Raw genomic sequence first — 23,298 nt, 5'->3', positions numbered from 1 at the left:
CAAAATGGAAAAACATGTTTTTAATAAAACTAAACAAAGCAAACGGAGAGAACATGACAATAAAAAAAATAATCAAATAAATAAAGCTGAAAAAAACGCGTTTTGGGACACCATAAATAAAACAAGTTTCCAACGATATTAAAGTTGTTGCCAAATTGTTGCAAAATAATCGTTATGCCCTCATTGTGCGGTTTAATGTGCATGGATGAAGTTGAAATAATGTGACATGGCAGGCCTAGTCGTCGTGCATATTTTGCAATGGTAAATTCAACACATAAGATTTTTATATAGTCTTATTTAACATGTAGGTAGGCCAACATAATAATATGCTCTGCAAATAAATATGTATTACATTTACAGTGTTATAGGCCTACATTTATGTCATGTGTTGCTCCTTACCCATATGAGAAAAAAGACTAAACAAAATATGAATATTCAACAATTTATTATTTTGTTAAAGGCGTAGGCCTACTTTGACCTAAACCGGTAGGTAGAGGGTATGCCATATCGCTATAAACTCACACACAAAAAAAAAAAAAGATACATTGGGCCTCACTTAACTTTTCAGTGTCATAAAATACCCGTTAATCGAACTTCCGGGCCTATACCGACCACATCAAGGTGTTATATAAGCGCGAAGCCATACGTCTGGCGGGAGCTGCCGGTTTCACTGTCGCGCAAAAGGCTCTCGCTCGGCCCTGCTGCAAGTCTGTCTGTGGCGAGGCGCCGGGAGTCCTTGGTATTTTTAGCCGGGAGTAGGTAAGCCTTACCCCGTCAGCCTTATGCAGTGGCCCCCGCTGTGAGGGATGGTGTTTTGTGAGCGATGGTACCTTTCATAGAAGTGCTGGAAATGTGCTAGCATACGCCCTCTTATAAAAATAGAACTGTCTATGTTGCGCGCGCGTATGGAAGGGTCGCATCCTTGTGCGGCGCGCGTGCATGTGTAGGCTACAGATGTATCCTCATCCATTAAACAAACCTATTTGTTGAGTTGAGTTTTTGTCCGACTTAGGGTGGAAAGGGGGTGAGTGGTGGTGCTGTAGCATCAGCAGCAGCAGCAGCAACAGCAGCAACAGCATCAGACAGGCCCTGCAATGAATAATTCATAAGGAGAGGTGAAAACTTAACCCTTTAACACAGACAGACAGACTCATACTCCGGCCCAGCACGCCAGCCAGTTATGTTGTGTTGCCTCAAAGCTTGAAGCAAGATTGGGAGTTGATGACTGGGATTTTGCGGGTACACACTAGAATTGTCTATTCATGCTTTCATCACTTCAGCTTTTTTAGTTGGTTGTTGTTGTAATGATTCCCCTGTAGTTGTATGATAGGTTACTGCTTATTGTAAAGTCACTGTATGGTTGTGTGCCTGTGTGTGTGTGAATGTGTGTGTTTGTATGAGACTGCACACACGCACGCGCATCTTTTGTGCGTGTGTGTTGGTCTGCGGTCCTATATGCTTGTCACTCTGGGTGTGACCCATTTGAGACACTTGATGGTTGACAATGTGTCTATCTATATTGTTCCTTTCTGGATCCATTTGTTTGCATTACCATGGAAATGTAAACAAATGTTTACACTTTACACTTCCATGGAAGTGTACACAAATGCACATGACATATATGCATCTGTGTGCGTGTGTGTGTGTATGTGTGTCTTTTCGGGCCACTTATTTCTTAAGACCCGTGCAGCTGGAGGGGCTCTTATTTTTCTTCTCATGCGATATGAGGGCGGTTTAATTTTCTGCTCTCGAATTTCCCTGCTCTGCCCAATTTGAGAAGTGGCTCCGGCTCGTTGACAAATGTAAATCGGAGGCAATGGGCCTATTTGCAGAGCCACTATTATCTGACACGAACAGATAGCTGTATTAAGGCGCTAATAGGAATCCCTCCGTCAGAGACTACCGCTTCCACATGGTCTCCACTCAGGTGCAGTGCTGCGGTTTAGTATCTGAACCGGGAGTTTCCTCATTCATTGTTTGTGGCTGACAATGTTTTTTCCTCTTCCTATTTGTACTTATTTTTCTTCTTCTTCTTCATCGTCTTCTTCTGCTTCTTCTTCTTCTTCTTCTTCTTCTTCTTCTTCTTCTTCTTCTTCTTCTTCTTCTTCTTCTTCTTCTTCTTCTTCTTCTTCTTCTTTTATATCCTACCATTTTCTTCCTATTAACGGTTTTTATTTGCCCAGGAAGGAAAAACTAATGGACATATGTGGAGGCATTTTCTAACCCCATAGGCTTATGGTCTATTGAAATGGCTGGGCTATATCTGTCAGTGTTTTGATAATGCTGGTTATTGCTCTGTGTGATCCCTGACAGATCACACACAGACAGGGGGCTGCTTGTTTAGCTTAGGAGAACTAAGGGCCGAGGGGCCACAGCTTTGTGTGTCTTTGTGTGCATGTGCTTGTTTTTGCAGGTTATTATTCTCTTGTCATCTCAGTGAGTATTTGTTTTTACAGGTCCGTTCTGACTGACTTTAGCGTATATGTTTTACTTCTTTGTGACTTTGTGACTGTGTGTGTGTGTGGGTGTGTGTGTGTGTGTGTGTGTGTGTGTGTGTGCGTGAGTGTGTGTGTGTGTTTATGTGCACACGAGCAAGGTTGTGCTGTTTGTGTGTATGCATGCATTAGTGTGTGTGTGTGTGTGTGTGTGTGTGTGTGTATGTGTGCGTGTGTATACGTGCATTAGTGTGTGTGTGCTTGTGTGTGTGCCTGTGTGTGTGTGTGCGTTCAGCAGCTGGGTAAATAGAGCGGTCATCAGGGCACTATGTTGGTGATCTCTTTGTGGTCTCCTGTGGGATTAGAGGCAGACTAATTGGGGCTAACAAGGACTAGACACTCATATATATTCTCTTCTCCCTCTCTCTCTCCCCCAACCCGTTTTCCCAACAGTCAACTTGTTGGACTCAAAAGCAAGCCAGGGGGAGTTGAGATGGTTGTCCTATCCTCTACACGGGGTAAGTTCATAACATACTGTATATATACACTTCCCAGTGAAACATGAAGCACAAGAACGATTTTCTGTAAAACTTTTCCCCTCTATCTATTTGACTTTTTGCTTTACGCTTTAGGCGTTCAACATACGGCATGAAACTTTCACGCCGGATGTACTACAGTAAACATACACCTTAACATAAATAAAAATAATATGGAAATCCCTGCGCCTGAGTATCTCACCAACTCTAAACATATTTGAGTTAATGTGTAGATGAATGGCCACCTTCTACCTGAAAGCAACGCAACCACCGTCCATTCCCGTGAACAGGCCGCTATAAGCCCTACGTGATGCGTAGTACAGTCATTGTTAGTTGAGGCCTAGGGAATACAGGAGAATTATGGTGACAGGAAGTAGCATTGCCATGTAGTGACATTTTCTAGCTTGTTTTATTGACTCACTGATTATACGAGTTGTAAACCTGAATTGTAACACAAATGCACACACAGACAGCATTCTCAACTGAGCAATATTTGTCCGGGGCAGTGAGCAGGAGTAACGGTGACTGGTCTGTTTCCAGACAACCTACTGGATTTTGAACTCTTGGCTAAATGATAAACCTTTGGTTACTTTGGTTTAAAGGCAGAATAGTAATTTAGTGTGTCAAGCGTGTAGGGTTTTTTAGATCTGGCACACTTTCCGATTCTTGCAGAAAAGGTGAAGGGATGCTGCCGGGTCGTTTCCAATACTGAGACGCAAAATAGCATATGATCAAAGGATGAAAACAGGTTTTTGAGAGCTTATATTATACCTTGAGTATTGACGAAGTATCGACGAATAAATCTCGAATGATTGATAAGATCATGCTGTTGAATACCCACCCTTATGTCCACTATAAACACCCTGCATCTGCAGCCTATAGCTCCAACCAAACTCTGAATCTATGAACCTATCGCATGTGTGGACGGCAGCTTGTTATCATCATATCACATCTTTGGTTCTCTGTCTTGTGGGTCAATGTGAACGATTTCTATTCAGATAGTCCGTATGTTCAACAAGCTTAAGTGTGTGTCAGAATGTGAGTCAGAGACTTTACCATGGACTAATGGGGGGGATTTTGCTTCACACAAAACAGGACAATATCATCAGAGGAACCACAATAAACCTCTTATCTAGATGAGTCATAGGCAATAAACTTATTTGAGTTATTCTTTTCCCACAGTCGAATACGTCGCTGCGGTGAAACCATCAAAGAAAACCCGTTCAATATAGATGATGTAATACCGCTCGATTTATTTAGCACCCATTAAAATACAGCAAGACATGTGGGTAGGTTGTCTGTAAATATGCTAAAGGAAGCTTTACGATGTATGCTATTCTATCAATGGCCCTGGAATGCGGCCGGGTTCTGAGCAATGGCCCCGTCGCCCCGTTCCACAGCCCAGCCACTCCATCAGTCAATTGCGGTTACTTCAGCTCTTCCGCTGGCTTCCCCCAAAAGTGTTTATTTGTCTCACTAGTTACTGGACTACTGAGTATTAGGGCCAAGCTTGGTTATATATACTCTCCCACACATGCAAACTCAGACACATCACACACACACACACACACACACACGCACACGCGCACACGCACACACGCACACACGCACACGCACACACGCACACACACACACGCACACACACACACACACACACACACACACACAAACGCCAACACATGCACGCAAGCACGCCTGCTGACACACACACACACACACGTAAGCACAAACGCACCCTCTCTAACTCACGCACACGGACAAGCACACACTCCCCCGCCCCCAGCCTTTATTAAGTGTTAGAATTACTACCTGGCAGCAGTTTAAGGTAATCCAGTCATTTGTTCCATGGAGCTGCCAAACCTAGTTTCCCTCATCCATATATACTGCTGGCACAGCCTGGATTCTGAGAGCTACTTTCTAAGAGCTAAAATGAGGAAAAAAGCTAAAAAGAACTTTAGGAAAAAACGTCTGGCTGTTTTACGTCTCAGAAACTATTGCAGGCAATTTCAAGGATCTTTCGGAGAGGACTTGATGCGTTTGAGCTGAAGAAAGTTATTCATGTGGTGAGACAAGCGGGCTCGCAGTTTGGAAACTGGATTTCTGGAGAACAACCGGGCCAGTCAATATTTCTGCATGTCCTCTGCATGGCTCTGCATGTGTGTGGGTAGACATAGAGGTCAGGTTTACTGTGTTGGAATGTGAAAAAATATTGGGTCCACAGATGCATGGCTCTGGACGAAAAAGGCGTTTACAGGAAAGAAGGCTAGAAAAGTATCACTGGATCTAACAGAGGAGAGAGGCGTTGGAGACACTTTGCGGTAGATGAGGCATATAGAAAAATTTAAATAAGTTGCGAGACATAAAGCAATACTGCTGATGATCAAGTGTTCAAGGTGAATCATCTGTAATTACTCACGTCGTCCACGGCTCTGATAAGCAGACTGCCCTGGGAACCGCCTGCTCAAACGATTTCTCAATGTCGCTATGACACTGATGGCTCTCTTTCACATGCGCACACATACACACGCACACACACACACACAGGCACATTCACATGCACACACCCACACATACACATGCGCAAACAAATATGAATACACACACACATGCATACAAACACACAAACACACACATACACACACACGGACACACGCAGGTACACACATATACACACATTTAAACATAAACAGACATGCATATGCTTGCTGGAAGCTGCTGGTCCAGAGAGACACAAACACGTCGGTGAGAGCAAATTAAGGGCTTATCCTCCCAGACACACTCATTTGCAACCATCCACCATGTGTGTTTATGAGTGCATGCATGCCTTGTGTGTGTGTGGGTGTGTGTGTGTGTGTGTGTGTGTGTGTGTGTGTGTGTGTGTGTGTGTGTGTGTATGTGTGTGTGTATGGGATTTACTGTTATCTGTCTAGGAAGGCCGGCTGATTGGTCAGCTCTGTTCACAAAACTTAAACCACCCGAGCCTAAAGACCATTAAAGATTACACTCCGTCTGCTTTGAAAGCATTCTTCAGTCACGAGCCAATGGCTATTGGCCATATCGTGTGTGTGTGTGTGTGTGTGTGTGTGTGTGTGTGTGTGGGCGTACAGATCAGAAAATAATTGTGGGTAGGGGGATCGGGCCATGTGGCAGCCTTTGACAGATTCATACAGATGTAGACATAGCAAACATTTTCACTTACCCAAGCATGCATGCTAGGGTAATGCCACAGTGCTGCTAAGCATCCCAAAGGAACTATTTAAAATAGTTGACTCAGCGTGTTTACTCACCAGTTTTGAAGTTGCTACCACTCAAGACCTTTTCCATTACCACATATTAGAAAGAAGCTAACATTTTAACCCAGCCATATAATTGGACGTTGTATGAGTTGGATGACTTGTCTTGCAGCGCAAACCTTTTCACTTGTCTTAGCTTGCGCAGGGTAGTACTTTCGTACATTTTGTTATTGAGGTGGGGTGTGCAGTCTGGAACCGATCTTTATGAAAACGAGTAAGACGACATGTGTGCGTGTATGTGTATGTGTGTGTGTGTGTCTTTCTCTCTCTGTCTCGGTATCTCTCTCCCTCTCTCCCTGTACCCTCCCCATCCCTGGGTCTCCTGGTAGTTTGGGATGTGTCGGCTTGCTCTAGTCGTGATTGACTTTGACCGACGGTTTTCTCCAAAGCTCTCTTGATAAAGTCTGTTCCTCTTGTCCCCAGAAGTCCCGACTTCAGAGTCAACCCATAAAAAAAAACAGCCCTGGAGCTGCACTCGGGAACGAGAAGCCAGAAAGCTGAGAAAAGCCCGCCCATAAACGGGGATTAGTGTGGCGAAGCCCGCGGACACACGAGGAGTCGGCCAACATGCTCCAGAAGAAGGAGGTTATGTTATAAGGCATCCGGAGGCCATGTTATGGATTCCCAGTGCATATACGGCAGCGGCTTTTGAGTGATGCAGTGCAGTTGTCGTGGCGGTGACCCTCTGACCCCGCAGGAAATGTAAGATGCCCCCCGTGCACTTGTTGTTGTTGTTGTGGACGCTTGCTTCTAGCAACCGCTGCCACAGCGCCACGCAAGCGGTACCAGATGTTACAGGGACCGTCGTGGGCTGCAGCTCACACGCAGCACAGACAGACGAGTCACATCTTAGTCCATACCCCTGATGGCCCCGGATCTGATCAACGACGGCTCAAACGTTGACCCCGGCCTGACACACAGCTCCATCACTAAAACAAGAGAATTTTCTGAAGTTGAAAGAAGAATGACCCACTGCATAACAAAGATCCCCGCAAAATAGTTAACGTTAAAAAAAAACCCTCTGTTCTTTGTACAATTTAAAATCAACACACGTTGAAGCTATTTAACTCAGGGGGAAAAAGGGTTTGTAAACTATGGGGCCACAGCCCCACAACCCACAACAAGAGGTGCAGAAGTGAATTCCAGTTTCGGGGGACTTGTAGTATCCAATAGATCTTGTGATCCGGCATCAGTGTAGCTATACCACTTGACCTCCGGTGACCTGCAATGCGTCGCCTTTGAAGTTGCCTTTCCTGTTCGGGCCCCGCCGACTCGGTGGGGCCCTCCGGAGACGTGCCCCAGAGAGGTTTGTTTTGGGGGCCTGTAACGTCTTCAGCAGATCGGGTTACCCCCCACTGCACTTTTACTATCTCCACCTACAGCACAGATCAGAGAGACGGACGCGTCAAACTACCCCCACCCGCCTGTGACCCCCTTAGGAACAGCCACAGGGGCAAATTCATACTGCAAAAGAAATAATAAAGTCCAGCGCCACCTGTGACTGTGAGGAGGTTATGGCCTGGGGGTGGAGGGCAAGCGGGGAGGGAGGTGAAGGGTCAAAGGTCGCAAGGTCAGGTGTAAGGTCTTAGTGTTGTTATACATCAACTGGATGGCGGCGCAGGGAGGTGCATGGGAATAGCTGCCTCTCATGTTGTGCCAGATCTACTTGGTTGCAATAGCTGCTTGGAGACCGAGTGTTAACTTGGATGATTAGGGTTACTACTATTACGTGTTGCACTCACATGCTCACGTGTGCGCACACACACGCATGCACGCACACGGGAACAACACACAAATGTTCTGTCTCCTTCTGCATTGATGGAGGCAACGAGGCAACGTCATACAATCCTTTTTGTGTGAGCTCATTGGCTTCTTCATGTGAAGAATGAGTAAGAAAAACCGAAACTTGAGCTACAGTCTATGTCTGTGTTTATTTGAAAATGGGCAAATTTTGCTTTAAGGTGCATGTGTTTGTGTGTGTGTGTGTGCGAGTGTGAATGTGTGTGTGTTTACATGAGCGTGTGTGGGAGTGTTTCTGTCTCTGTGTCTGTCTGTATGTGTACTGGTACAGTTTGCAGGAGAGCAATTAGGCCCTTGTTTTTTGGCTGCTGACGGGAAATGCATCTGCGAAAGCCTTTGTAAGACGATCTTGTTGACGATCACAATGTTATTATGTCTTCTATGTCTCATTCGTGTTCTGTCTGACTTGCCCTTCCCCTTGTAGAATAGATATTTGAAGTTGAGTGTGGGTGGGTATATGTCTGTCGATATGGTCATTCATCATCTCACGTTTTTACGTTTGATTGTTGTTTACATTCATACAAATGTAAAACAAACCAAAACAGCACCAAAAAACACCCAGATTGAGAATTTTATATATAAAATTGTCGTGGTGGTGTGGGCCCATTCTGATGATGTCATGACAAATGGCGGGGCAGAGGGTTGAAGCATGTTGGAGACGCTGTTCTCCGCAGTGGAGGATATAGTGTTACAGATGTGGCTCTCGTTTACTTTGGAAGACCTCACCCCAGTTTAGGTTGTGCTCAGTGGAACAGAATTGGAAATCTACACGCACACACACATACAAACACACACACATACACACACGCACATGCACACACATAGACACACACACACACACACACACATGGATTTGATTTTAGATGTCCCATGTGTTTGTGCTAACGTGTTCTAACAAACTCCCTGCAGGACTGTTGCCGATCAGAGATTTAAATTTAATGAGCCATTGCTAGCTTATGTTGCCTTAGATTTGGCCTGGGATGTCATCTCTGCATATTAAAAACAAAATGCCACGTTGACAGTGATAGGTGAGGATATAATACGTTGGACCCTCCCAGTTCCTCCTGCTCACCATGCTTGTAGCTCAGCGCATTCTAGCGTATCTCTAGCCTTGAAAACCTTCAGCCTACTCTATAGGCTAAAACTTTACTCCAAATTCTGTCGACCAGACCCTCAGCCATCCCTTCCTTTGTTCTCTCTCTCTCTCTCGCTCTCTCTGTCTCTCTCTCTCTCTCTCTCTCTCTCTCTCTCTCTCTCTCTCTCTCTCTCTCTCCCAAGGGTGTTTCATTAACCCTGATGTGAAAATAAAATGAATGGTTGCCCTTCAGTCTGAGAGCCCTAATCAAACTACACACACACACACACACACACACACACACACACACACACACACATGTGCCTGTGTTTTAAACACAATAGAGGAACTATCCTTTTGTATATTTACTCAATTAAGTCTAGCCAAATGTTAAACAATGGAAAAGCCCATCCATCTAATGACCACGTATGTATGTGGGCATCCATGTGTGAATGATGTGATAATTAAGTTCCGACCTATTCAGAGAGCAGCTCTCACTCACTCTCTTTTATTTGCTCTCTCGAAAAAAGGTATTAGTCATTCAGAGCCACATCCATTCACGATTACGCCAAGGGTGAAAAAAACAAGCATCCATTTAAACCCATTTGATCTGATGACATTGCCTCCACAATGAGCCCAGTGTTTCAGGTGTTCGGGCGTTCATCATCCTTCTGATTCTATGTTCATGTGACCAAGATGACAGAGTGTGGGCCCCCGAAGGCACTTGATCAACGAGCCGTCCCGCCGTGCGTGTGATGAAATCAAAGCACTGACTCGTCTCTCCTCTCTTCCCTCCCCTCCCTTTATCGCCTACTGAGATAGGCAGAGATGATAAACCCTAGCGGTACACACGACTGCCACTGTTGCATTCAAGTTTCTGATATTGGGGGGAGAACATCAAGAGTCGAGTACAAATGTCTACAATGGATGCGGAATGTAATGGGATTCATTGTGAAGAAATGTTATAATTAAAACTCGATGGGAATGCGTAATACATGTATTATAAGGAGGATTACGAATTCTCTAACCCATGTGCTTGACATATGCGATGATCACACGTAACACTGCATGTGTCTCAAAGATATTCACACAACAACACAAACCCAACACATTTTGCCCAAACATCAAGCTTCCATTTAATTATTTCCTCTGCAATCTGCGAGAAATGTGTTATCTTTCCCCGCCCTAAATGTTTGTTTGATCTCTGCTATACAGCTGGGTTAGACTTATCGAAATAATCACTTTCTGATGGCCGGGGCAGGGGTTCATTATCTCTCATTCCTCCCCTCTTTTCTCCCTTCTTTTGATCAGTGGGAGGAGATCAGTGGCGTGGACGAACACTACACCCCCATCCGCACCTTCCAGGTGTGCAACGTCATGGAGTTCAGCCAGAACAACTGGCTCCGCACCAACTGGATCTCCCGGCGGTCCGCCGTGAAGATCTACGTGGAGCTCAAGTTCACGCTGCGCGACTGCAACTCCATCCCGCTGGTCCTGGGCACCTGCAAGGAGACCTTCAACCTCTGGTACCTGGAGACGGAGGAGCGCGAGCAGGAGGCGCGCTTCCGCGAGCACCAGTTCTCCAAGATCGACACCATCGCGGCCGACGAGAGCTTCACCCAGATGGACCTGGGCGACCGCATCCTCAAGCTCAACACGGAGGTGCGCGAGGTGGGGCCCATGTCTAAGAAGGGCTTCTACCTGGCCTTCCAGGACGTGGGCGCGTGCGTGGCCCTGGTGTCGGTGCGCGTGTACTTTAAGATGTGCCCGCTGATCGTGAGGAACCTGGCGTCCTTCCCCGACACGGTGCCCACCGACTCCCAGTCGCTGGTGGAGGTCCGGGGCTCTTGCGTCAATCACTCCAAGGAGGAGGAGTCCCCGCGCATGTACTGCAGCACGGAGGGGGAGTGGCTGGTGCCCATCGGGAAGTGCCTGTGCAACCCCGGGTACGAGGAGCGAGCGAGCGCCTGTCAAAGTAAGAGCAATGGCTTTGTGTTTTTTCAACCGCCGGCGGCTTTTTCCCCCTAAGTGATTTCTGCTACTTCGGCCTTTGAAGAGTTTCTACAGTATAACCACACTATCCCAGCGACATATTTGATTGACATACTGTGATAGATGATATGCAGGAACTATGAGTGAGGTCAATTGAGAGTGTGTGCGGTGTGAATCTGAGAGAGAAAGAGAGCAGGGGGAGATTGACAGAGAGAGAGAGAGAGAGAGAGAGAAAGAGAGAGAGAGAGAGAGAGAGAGACAGAGAGAGTGAGAGAGACAGAGAGAGAGACAGAGAGAGTGAGAGAGAGAGAGAGAGAGAGAGAGAGAGAGAGAGAGAGAGAGTGGGAGAAGGAGATAAACATATGTTGTGGTGCCGGGAGATACACAGAGGTAAAATAACTTAAATTGTGTGTGCGTGTTTGTGGCCGTGTGCACGCGTATGTGTGTGTAATGTATGTAGGTGGTTGTGTGTGGTTGTGCATGTGAGGTTTCCATAGGCTCTCTCAGCCTGGAGGGCAGCTTGCATTGGTTACACAGCAGCTAGTCATCAGCGTCTCAGCGCCACTTCATAAGCTACAGTGAGATCAGAGGCACAGTAGTAGTGAAGATGAGCTGATATAGGTCGGAACCAGAGCAGGCAGACTGCCGGGTGGGTGTCTGTGGAGACGTATGGGTGGCGGGGGCAGCTATCCAGGAGCCGCACTATCTGACCCTGTCTGTCTGCCTTGTCTGTCTCCTTGATGCGTCTGCTTGGGTTTTTCTCATTAGGTTATCTGTCTGAGTGTGGTGAAAGCCTGTATAGGTATTCCACATTTTCGTTTTTTTTTAACATGAATGTCTGGCTTCAACTTTAGTCGTATAAGGTGGCAGTCGCTCTTCTTTTTTGTTCCTGTTTTTTCCGCCCATGCCGATTCCAAATGTTCAGTTCTATTCTTTGCCCGCCTTTAAGTGACGACTAGTGATAATCAAAGATCAAAGACTGACTGTGAGCTCATCCCTCTGCTGTCAGTGGCCAAAGCCCCCCCCACCCACCTGCCCCCCGCCACCAAACACACACACACACACACACACACACACACACACACACACACACACACACACACATACTCCCAAGCTTGCAACTGAAGGAGACCCAGTGTCACAGCTGTTGGTTGAAAGTTTGAAACCCCCAAGTTAAAACTTTTTCTTCAAAATGGATATTAAAACATACGCTGGTGACCACTCTTGCGGGCTGTCATGCATCAGGCCGTTTTTAGAGTTTAAGGGTTATGCAAAAATAGAATGCGAAAAAACATTTCATTTTCAGAGTGTTGAAATTTATAAGCAAAACTGTAACATGTGTAATTGTAATCTGACTCATTGTAGGGTGTGATGCTTCACAGATGACGATCTCGATTAAATCATGCTTTTTCAATTATTGAATTATTGATATTATTGGCATGAACACTTTCTTGCTTATGACAAATAATGACAACAAAGATGAGAAAGTTAAATCAACACAGATATTAAATCTTACCAAATTGTCATGTGGACCTAGTTTAAAGCGTCAGGCTGCAATTATTTTCACATGATAGCAACACAGAATGGCAGCCATCATGAAGTAAGCCCTACCCCTCCACTCTCCTCACCTCCCTTGTCTGTCCAGGGCTGTGCGAATGTTTGGATGTATTTGACAATCTCTTATTAGTTTCACAGAGCCCTAATGGACTCTAATAAGGTCTTATATTTCCCCCTGGCCTGGGACAGCTGCAAGCTGGCCAGATCCAAGGGATAGAGGCCCCCCAACGTACTCCCCCTTACCCCACCCTTACCACCACTCGGCCACAGGCCAGGGTGGGGCAGGGAAGAGGGCTGGGGGGTGGGGGGTAAGAGCACAGTTTCACTCCAGGACCCCTTGTGTTAACGGACAAATGACCATGTGGAGGCTACATGCCAATATCATCTAACCTCTTCCTTGGCCTACGTTACGATAGCAAAAGAAAGAAAAAAACAAGAACAAAGACAGCTTGACTTTCAGCGCTAAAACCAAATTCCTAAATCTAAAAAACATTTAACAGCGGTTTAAACGACCAAGAGCGATTAAAAGTGAGGTTAATAATAACCTCTACATGAGTAGCACCAGTTCAGCAGATTGCAGTTCACTTGGAGCCATCCCAAACAGAGACGTTTCGGACATGTCTGGGACCAGCGTATGCTCGCTTCACTGTTTGCTCAGAGTGCGAGGTTGATGGAAAACCTAAACTAAATATTTAATAAAGTGTATCCTCTGACAGGACGCCTAGCAGAATCTTCCATCTCTATCTCTCTATTTGCACATTCTGGCTGTCTGTGTGTGTCTTGAGACTTGATGTTTTGTGTAAATATGCGGCCAGACCACCAAAGATTACTCAGTTTTAATAATGATGAAGTGGGTGTTGTCATAATTCTGTTTCCATGGTGTTTCTGTTGTTGCCATTGGCAGTTGTTAACTTAGGACTTTGGAGCTTGGGTTTGGATAGGTCTGTATGCATATCCGTATGTGTGTGTGTGTGTGTGTGTGTGTGTGTGTGTGTGTGTGTGTGTGTGTGTGTGTGTGTATGGTGATCGGTGTGTGTGTGTGTGTGTGTGTCTGAGTGTGTGTATGTTACCGTGTCAGTCGTTGTCTGGATTGCTGTATGTTTTGTAATGAGGAACAGATATCACTCCGCAGAGAAGTGAATATCTTATCGGGGCTGAACCTGGCTTTCATCTGTCATTGGAACAGAACGAAGCAGGTGAGCCCACTCCTATCGGACATCAGTGTGAAATTCCTCCAGCCTCAATTTGATCCTAAAACAGCAAACCCAATGTGCCAGCTCGTGTGCGCGTCACAGTAGAGCGGTCTTGTGTATTTGAACGTGCGCGTGTGTATTGTTCACATGCTGGCAGCTGTGACACTTCAGAGGCTGAACCACGTATACGTTCTTGTCTGGTTTATCAAGACACACAATGCTCATAGTTGCCAGAAACGCACCCGTGCTTGTTACAGTCATGCGTTCACGCACACACACATATTCAGCCACACACGGCCAGGCACATGCGGGGACAGACCAAGTTATTTATTTGAACTGGCGCCTGACTTATTCAAAAACAATTATTTAGTATGATGTCTTAAAAGTTAATATGCACAGAGAAAAACATTTGTGATTTAAAAAAGACTCTGCCATAACAATCTGGCTGACTTTTACTGTGAAAAGCACTGGTTTTGTCTTGTTTGCGTTGCGTGGTTACCACACAGAGTTAGTTTGTGTTGCAACATTGTCAAGAGTTGTGAAACAGCAGAGATATAGTTACACTTTATTCCATTGAGTTCACTTTTCTTATTTTGTTTTGAGTTGTATTGTATTCACATTAAAATCATTCAGTGATGATGCAGGACTGCTTTAGGATGAAACTTAGAAGGCTCCACAAGAAAACAATACTCTAATTTTATTTTCTTACTTTTCGTCCTTTCTCCCTTCCTCCCTCTCCCCTCTTTTTTTCTTTAACATATCCTTTTCTCATGTCAGTGTGCCCAAAGTTGTCGGTTTTGGCCGTAGCTTCGAAAGTCTGTTGTGCGTTTCTGTGGCAAGCATGTTTCACGTCACTCCCCACTCTGTCGCTCAGCCCTTTTTAGCTACTGCTTGGATATACGGCTCGCTGACGTCCTTAAAATGCACCAACACACACCCACACACACACACAGACCATTTTAAACAATTGTACAAGTCTGTACTAAATACTTAATTTTTAAAGTTGTATTGTATGAGCCTGTGTAGACACACTCGGGGAAAACAAAAACAGCAAGAAGCCTATGGATATAATTGCAACTGATCCATTGATAAAATGGCGCCTCATTCTGTCAGTACAGCTTTGAGCCGTTGGACATGAGGACGGAAGGAGTTGAATGGGGTTTGGGGTAGTAGCGGAGCGGAAACTAGAGCAGAACGAGGATATAAGCTAGGAGAGAGAAGAGAAACGAAAGAACAGAGGGAAGGACAATGAAACACGTTAAGGGCAGGCCAGCAAGGCCCTCAGGGAGAAACCTAGGGCTGGTTGGAGAAAACAGTTCACGCCAGGGTCTCTGCTATGCTTTTTTTTATTTCAAATCATTTATGTTGCTAATTTGTTCTTAACTACACCAATAATTCAGAGCATGCATGAGATGAAGTGTTCGACAAATATAACACATAGCTGTTATAAACGGATATAATGGACTAACTAAGTACTGCGTCTGATGTCAATTTAACAAGTTGTCTGTGGAATTATGGGGGTGTAAATGGGACCCTAACCATCTACTAAAATATATGATATAGTGCATGCCCAAATACAACATTGCATGTGAGTGTTATGTGTGTCACTAATATTTAATGTATATATCTACCGTTGTATCTCGCGAATCCTTCATTACCCTGATGTGGTGAAATTAAAATAAATCAACAACAAACAAAACATTAAAGCATGAAGAGTATTAAGCCTGCAGCTACCACACTATGACTGTACTTCGTAGGGAGAGAGAGAGGGAGAGAGGAAAAGAGAGGAGTGGGAGACAAGGTTAGAGAGAGAGAGGGAGAGAGAGAGAGAGAGAGAGAGAGAGAGGGAAAGAGAGGAGTGGGAGACAAGGTTAGAGAGAGAGAGAGAGAGAGAGAGAGAGAGAGAGAGAGAGAGAGAGAGAGAGAGAGAGAGAGAGGAAAGAGAGGAGTGGGAGACAAGGATGGAGAGATAGAGAGAGAGAGAGAGAGAGAGAGAGAGAGAGAGAGAGAGAGAGGAAAGAGAGGAGTGGGAGACAAGGATGGAGAGAGAGCGAGAGAGAGAGAGAGAGAGAGTGAGAGAGAGGGAAAGAGGAAAAGAGAGGGGGAGGGAGATAGAGAACGGGAGGAAAAACAGTTATGATTATAGAGACTCCATGCAGCCATCCATTTAGTCCACAGTCAATAATTCTTCCCTGTAGAGACACAGCAATGATTTTCAAATTGAAGCCAAATCAATGGCAAATATAACTGCACGCAAAGCCAAGCCGATTGGCCACACATCAGGCTGGTAACCATTGACGATATCAATGTCACAGTTTCAGATTTTTTTCGTAATATCCATTTCCCAGCATGCATCCGTATTTGATCGCATCCTATTTGAAGGAAAACATTAACCCACCTTGACCTATTCCCACAACCCAACACAGTTTTCTCCCCTCTTTCAAGCTCCTATTTCAGAGGCTGTGGTGTGCCACTTTTTTTGGAATATGCAGGCTAATATCCTTCTTATTAAGCAATGAAGTGCAGGGCTAAAACATGTGATGCACTTGGAACACATTAGTCACATTACTCACGTACATGGATGACGTGACATAGTCGTTAACAAAGTGAATAATGCAGTTATCAAGCAATTAACAGAGATTCATGTTTCTTCTGGGTTGATTTCATACTTTGCTTCTGTATGTGTGCTTGTTTGGGTTCGCTCCCCAACTGCGGTGCAATGCTATGGATTCATACTGGAAGGCCCCTTTCATTTATTCATTCATTCATGCCATTGAAGCTGTTTGATTTTCTCCTTTATGGGACTTAACACTGAGGGCCGTTGAATGCTCTGGGGTTGCTGGCAAAGTGGGGTTCAGGGGGCCCGGTGATGGGGGCCAGTCTGTCAACCAAGGGCCATGTGGTTGTCATGCAGCTGGTACGTTGCTGGTCACCACAGGGATAGGAATGCAGCTTCTGTAGCACTCCTCAGAAGAACAACATAAACAAACACATACCCCAAAAAAAAAAGTCAAACAAGAGAAGATATAAGATGATAAGATTGTATCTGTGTGTTTGGTGTCTAGTGTGTTTGTGTTTGTGTGCCGGTGTGTGTGTGTGTCTGTGTGTGTGTGTGTGTGTGTGTGTGTGTGTGCGTGTGTGTGTGTGTGTGTGTGTATGTAGTATGTGCTGTGTGTCCGTGTGTGGTGTGTATGTTCGGTGTGCTGATTGTGGTGTGTGTGTGTGTGCCGGTGTGTGGGTATTGTGTGGGTATGTATGTGTGTTTGTGTTTGCGGGTGGTTGTAAGTAAAAACTTCTTTCATAGAAGTGAAAAAAAAACATATACTGAAAAAAATGCGTGGAAAAAAAAGTTGTTGTACATATATAACTGGTTTATAACTGGTTTATACAATTCTTACCAGAACACACGGAAAAGCTTGCACATGGGGATGAATAAAATGTTATTTGGTGTGGGTCAGTGAGTCTTCCAAATGAAGTGGGGGCAGACTCCAGTTGATGTGGAGTTTTTGTGGTGGGGGTGTGTGTGTGTGTGTGTGTGGGTCTTGTTGTGTGTGGGTCTGTTGGTGGAGAGGGGATGTTGAGGCTTCTGTCTGTGAGTGGAGTGAACGAGGAACAGGGAGAGATGATATAACAGGGCAGGGCCCTGGTTAGATACAGCAGGTATTAATCAAGAGGGACCATGGCGGAAGGAATACCTGCTGGATTAACTCATGACAGGAATCAATCAATTTGCCCCATCACCATTTTCTCAAAATCCCAGACCATATGTCTCCCTCCGTGACGGTGCTGCTCAGTTAAACCAATCTTTGGAGTTTTATTTCGATAACACATTGATGTGACTCAGTCCATCACATACCAGTGATTCAAGCCAGATATTTGACTTCAGACAAGTGTATTTACCCAATGCGTTTACCAGCACCGATGAATTACTTCTTCCTTCTCTAAAAAACACATCGCACACCCCACACTGTGCTGCAGCAAGAACACACACCCCTGGCTCTCTGATGACTCTTGGTCGTCGGGTAACGATCCACTGACCCAAACAGATGAGAGAGGAAAATGTCTCTGCTCTTCTGTCTCTACACTCATCCTGCTGCTGACGGATCCATTGAGCACCGTGACATGTCCCCCTCTCGACTTTGTGTGACTGTGTACGTGTGTGTGTGTGTCTGTCTCTTTATGTATGTGTGGGGGATACTGATTATAGGCAGTTAGGCCTGAATGACCAGGCTTTTTGGTCATGCTTGCGCTCAAAATGCCGCACACACGCACACGCGCACACACACACGCGCGCGCACACACACACACACACACACACACACACACACACACACACACACACACACACACACACACACACACACACACACACTCATAGAAGAACATGCCCAGACCAGTTGAGCGTGGAAACTAGGCCAGAGTCTGTTCTTTCTTGCTTTCCCCCTCTCTCTCTCTCTCTCTCTCTCTCTCTCTCTCTCTCTCTCTCTCTCTCTCTCTCTCTCTCTCTCCCTCTCTATACGATAATATGTATGTATGGCTGTGTGTATATCTGTTCATATATATCTATATATATAGATATATATATATATATTGTCAGCTCTTTTAAAGGTTGACCGATGCTGCACCGATGAGCACTGACCTTTCCCACCACAGGCCCAGACAAACATGCTCCTCACTCCTTGACATCACACTTACAAACCCCCCAAGCACATCAGAACGTGGGTCCGCTTACTTCCACAAGATGACTCAGATTTAGAGGATCCTGCCTCCGAATCCGTTCACCTTTTCATTTGTCATCGTTCCTGTTCACGGCAGCAGGCATTTGTCAGGGTAAAGGGTTGCATGCATGGCATCTCCCCCAACACCTCTTTCCTTGACACACAACCACACACACACACACTCACACACACACACACACACACACACACACACACACACACACACATGCACACACACACACACACACACACACACACACAAAAACAGAGCAATACTTCCCACTTTTATTCTCTCAGTTTCCTCTGCTTCACCAGTTTTCTGCTATTAAGTGTTCAATTCCAGTCACTTTAGGCGGTGCTGCAAGAGCCTAAGTGATTAATGAAAGAGCAAGGCAGGCTGTCTTCAGTCGGTCTTCCCTGCGTTCACAGCCAGCTTGACTTCACATTGCCTTTAGTACAAAGCAACCAGTGCATATCATGACACAATCTCGGCTGGGCTGGGATTTGTCGATTCGGATTCCATCCCCACCCTCAATTCAACCTTATCTGTCAACATGATAAGTTCAAGGGCGCAAAATTGTGATCCCTATAAGTTCTACATTAGGGCTGACCTGGGCAATAATTCAATACCATCGTTTGCGCCCTTAATTGGTATCTAATCATCTAAAATAAAGATATTGACTAACCGATATACCCAGTTTTATAGTCTAAATTAATTTAGATGAGAATATAGTCCCTTAAAATGATACAATATGAGGTTTGAAACGTCAGTGAGAATGGAAAACTGGTACTTGGCCACCACACTTTACATTTCCATATACTTTAATGTAATGACACTCAGAGTTAGACTGTTAAGAAGGGATCGTGATATTCAAACACATTGTGTAGTATTTCTCCATAGTCATCAGGATAATAAATTGCCAAGCCTTAGTCTATATACTGTATTTTGGTTTACTACAACTCTTGGAATGAGATTGAGTGTGCTGGTGATATTTACTCAGGCATTTCAGTTAAAACAAGCATGGGAGCATCTGCGGGATAATTTGCATAGGTAGCCAATATGTATCTAAGCGTGCTTCACAGCGGGTGGGTGGATGAGTGCAGGGAATGGGAGATCGAGACATATTGACGATTCAGCAGCCCTAACAAGGCAGAGCCAATTAATCCATCGATTTGCATGCAAATGTTCTGAAAGGTTAGGCTACTGGCTGTGACTGCCATCTGCATGCACTTACCATGCTAATGTTGGACTGACACACACACACACACACACACACACAAACACACACACACACACACACACACACATATGGCAGTTGACACATGAGCCAAGAGACATGTGGAAGATGAGCGACGTGAGATGGCAATAGATAGGAACTACGGGGAACCATAGGCGGAGTGGAGTGCTAATGACACTGTGTTAACTGAGTCTTCTTGTCAGCCTCTGTTTGTTTTGGCTCCCTGCATGTCAGCCCATTGATTCTCCAAATGGGCCTTTTAAATCTTTGTTTTCCATTTTGGTTAAACCTTTTAGTTCCAATGACGATGGTGAAGAAACTGAGGAGAGAACACGTCCTGCTCCATGAGTTAGGATTATATTTTAGTGTAGTATGTGTGTATATTTTTTTTGATCAAATGTATGGTTTATGAATTACATATTTATCCATTCTTATTCTATATTTGAGATGGAATGTAATTTTCTGCCTCTGTGTTTTTTCTCTCTGTGTTTGTGTGTCATCTGTTTGTGTGTGTGTGTGTGTGTGTGTCTTGACTTTGCACGATGGATGAATGCAATATGAAATAAAACACACTCAGCCATCTAGCCTATAAGCAGACTATAGTGAGAGCACAAGTGAGAGATGCTGCATTGCCACAAGGCCATCTATCTATTCATCCACCCCTGTCACGATGACCAAAACCCTGGGCAAAGTCATACTCTGTGGGAACGGGTATAAGGCCTGAAGCCAGGGAGCGTATTCCAAACCACCGAGGTCTGGCAGTCAAACGTTTGGGTCTCCATACTGTGAGGGGTTTAGACTCTCAGCTCCTAACTGCTGAAAACTGACGGTTAATTCATCAACATTTGAGTGGATCAGATTAAAAGCAACTAGCTGTTGTTTTTTATAAATGGTAGTTATATCATCTGGCATTTCATAGCAGTCAAAATATATTTGTAACTTCCTCTGCTCGCCAACTCGTGGATATAATGATATAAGTGCTCTCATTATTGCTCAAATGGCAGATTTGTCCTTTCAGCCACCGGGTCATACAAAAATATGTGAAAGTAATCATCAGTGCTGCTGACTGCACATATCTGCAGTATCCACTCTGGTCATCAGTGGAGGGTGTGTAACATACTCTATAGGTTAACCTTTATGGGGGTGTAACGTGCGCCCTTACGGGTCCTCCTAAGCCTCTAAACATTGCGGCCACATGGGTCCTCTTCTAGAGATGGCCCACTGCTTCGACTGTGCAGCGTAGCCGAGAGGCGGCCGCGGAAATGTGAGCGTTTTTAATGGAAAGCCCTGGTTGCATATAATCAGAATAACTACAGTGTTTTTTCTTTTTTTTAGGAAGAGTGCGTAACGTGTGTCTGTGTGTGTGTGTGCGTGTGTGTGTGAGTCTGTGTGTGTGTGTGTGTGTGTGTGTGTGTGTGAGTCTGTGTGTGTGTGTGTGAGTCTGTGTGTGTGTGTGTGTGTGTGTGTGTGTGTGTGTGTGTGTGTGTGTGTGTGTGTGTGTGTGTGTGTGTGTGTGTGTGTGCGTGTGTGTGTGTGTGTGTCTGGGGTGTGTGTGTGTGTGTGTGTGTGTGTGTGTGTTGGTGTGTGATGGTGTGTGTGTGTGTGTGACATACAGGGGGAGTTAGAAAAAGGTAGAAAGGAGACAGGGAGAAGGAGAGAGAAAGAGTGCGAGAGAGAGAGAAAGAGAGAGAGAGATAGGGAAGGATAGGAAGAAAGAGCGAGAGAGAGATAAAGATAATGAGCGAGAGAGAGATAGAGAGAGCGAAAGAGGGTGATGGAGAGAGAGAAACAGAGAGAGAGACAGAGACAGAGTAGAGACCTGCTGGAAATTCTGTGGGGAGGACAATCGTCTAAGTGCTGCAGAGTGAAACACCATGTGTGTGCCCAGTGGGTGGACATTCCTGCTGCCCCCATGATTTCCTTGGGTCATCCATCCTTAGGCCCCAGCTCCACTGTAATCACATCGTACTGGTCTTCAGGGTCCCCCTGAACCACCGGCACCAACACCGGCCGGCCCCCAACGCAGACTCCTCAGCTGCCTGTCAGGGTCCCAACACTCAGGGTGGGGACGATGGGAGAGAGGGTGGAGGAATTAGGCCAGGGTTATAGGCAGGCAGGTCGGATCACAGCAGCAGAGTACAGTGTTGCTAGTTCCTTGTCTTGGATGGATAGAGGATGGACTGTGATAATGGTGATGATGCCAGGACAATTTGATAGGCAAGGGCTGGTGTTTTTCAGACTTATCAAGCCTGAACAAATACAAAAGTAATGACATGGAAAAGAAAAGGACACATTTTAATCGCAAAAAGTGAAATGATGATAATGAATCCGGTTGAGGCACTCACGTCGGTTGGAAATTAAAAAGCCTTTAATGACTGGGCTCTAACATTAAAGAATAAGAACACCGATGCGTATCTGCATTCTACCTTCCTCAGGGTGTCGGAGTAATTACATTTTTAGTTCTCAAGAACGCAAGAAGATTTTCATAATGCCGTTACAGGCAAGTCGTTTACCTCAACAAAATACCCATTTCCCACACCCCTTACCCGCGGTGGAACGCGTCTTTCCACTCGCGTGCCAGAAATCGCTTGTCGGCATCATTATCTTCCCTGAAGCTCGGACTGTGATCAGAAAGAGCTCCGGGCTGTTTTAATGAGTCCCGCCGCAGACTCCCTTGAAAGAACTCCCCCTCCCCCACCTAAAAGAAAAAACGCGGTACACTCCATTTTGGGTGGGACTTGTTTGCTCTGCAGAGATCAAGTTCAAGCACGGATAAGAGATCCAGGCGGTGGGATCTCTCAGGCTGCCTTTTTTCATGTCTCGGAGCGCCGCGAGATGGAAAGAAGTAGAAGGAGGGGGAGGAGGGCGGGGGTAGAGGAGGTTTGGCATCTGCCTCTACTAATGAATCCAACAAAGACTCCGCGCAGTCTTCTCCCCCTTCCCCATGCCCCTCTCTCTTTCTTTATTTTTTCCCTCTCTCGCTCTCCCTTTCTGTGCTTGAGAAAAGAGGCTGTTCATCATTATTCATAGACAGAGCTGATTAAAGGTGATTAAGCCTCACACATCCATCACTCCTGGCACTTTCAGTTGATGTCGTCGCTGGCCCGAATGTTGAGGTGAATCCAGCATGGGTTTCTAAGTGTGTGTGTGTGTGTGTGTGTGTCTGCGTGCGTGCGTGCGTGTGTGTGTCCCTTTGTGTGTGTCTGTGTGTGTTTGCTTGGGAGTGAGCGTGAGTGTGTATGTCTGTGTCCATTTAGTCATGTGTTTTTCCAAATTCTTCGCAATTACCCAAACGACAAGCCATTTCTCAAATATGAAGGAACAATGCGTTGACTATAATATTCACCCTCAAAATGCCAAAATAACAAGCGAAAGCATAATTAGGGTCTCAGCTGAAATGAGCCGTGTTAGTCCATTCTTTACCGGTTCATTTCCAGTGCTCGCATATGGATGTACACACT

General features: G+C 45.4%; 1 protein-coding gene across 2 annotated transcripts in view; it reads left to right on the top strand.

The window, feature by feature from the left end:
- Nucleotides 1-23,298, top strand: part of epha3 (eph receptor A3) — a 71,857-nt gene that overhangs the window by 2,517 nt on the left and 46,042 nt on the right. For both annotated transcript variants that reach the window (XM_079731543.1, XM_079731544.1), the window contains exons 2-3: nt 2,889-2,953; nt 10,451-11,114. In XM_079731543.1, coding sequence (XP_079587669.1) covers nt 2,889-2,953; nt 10,451-11,114 — 729 coding nt within the window. The remainder of the gene's footprint in view (nt 1-2,888; nt 2,954-10,450; nt 11,115-23,298) is intronic.

The sequence above is a fragment of the Pollachius pollachius genome, assembly GCF_949987615.1.
Source record: "Pollachius pollachius genome assembly, chromosome: 3".
Taxonomy (NCBI): Eukaryota; Metazoa; Chordata; class Actinopteri; order Gadiformes; family Gadidae; genus Pollachius; species Pollachius pollachius.
Note: the sequence above shows the minus strand (reverse complement) of the source record. Positions and strands in the feature narration are given on the sequence as shown.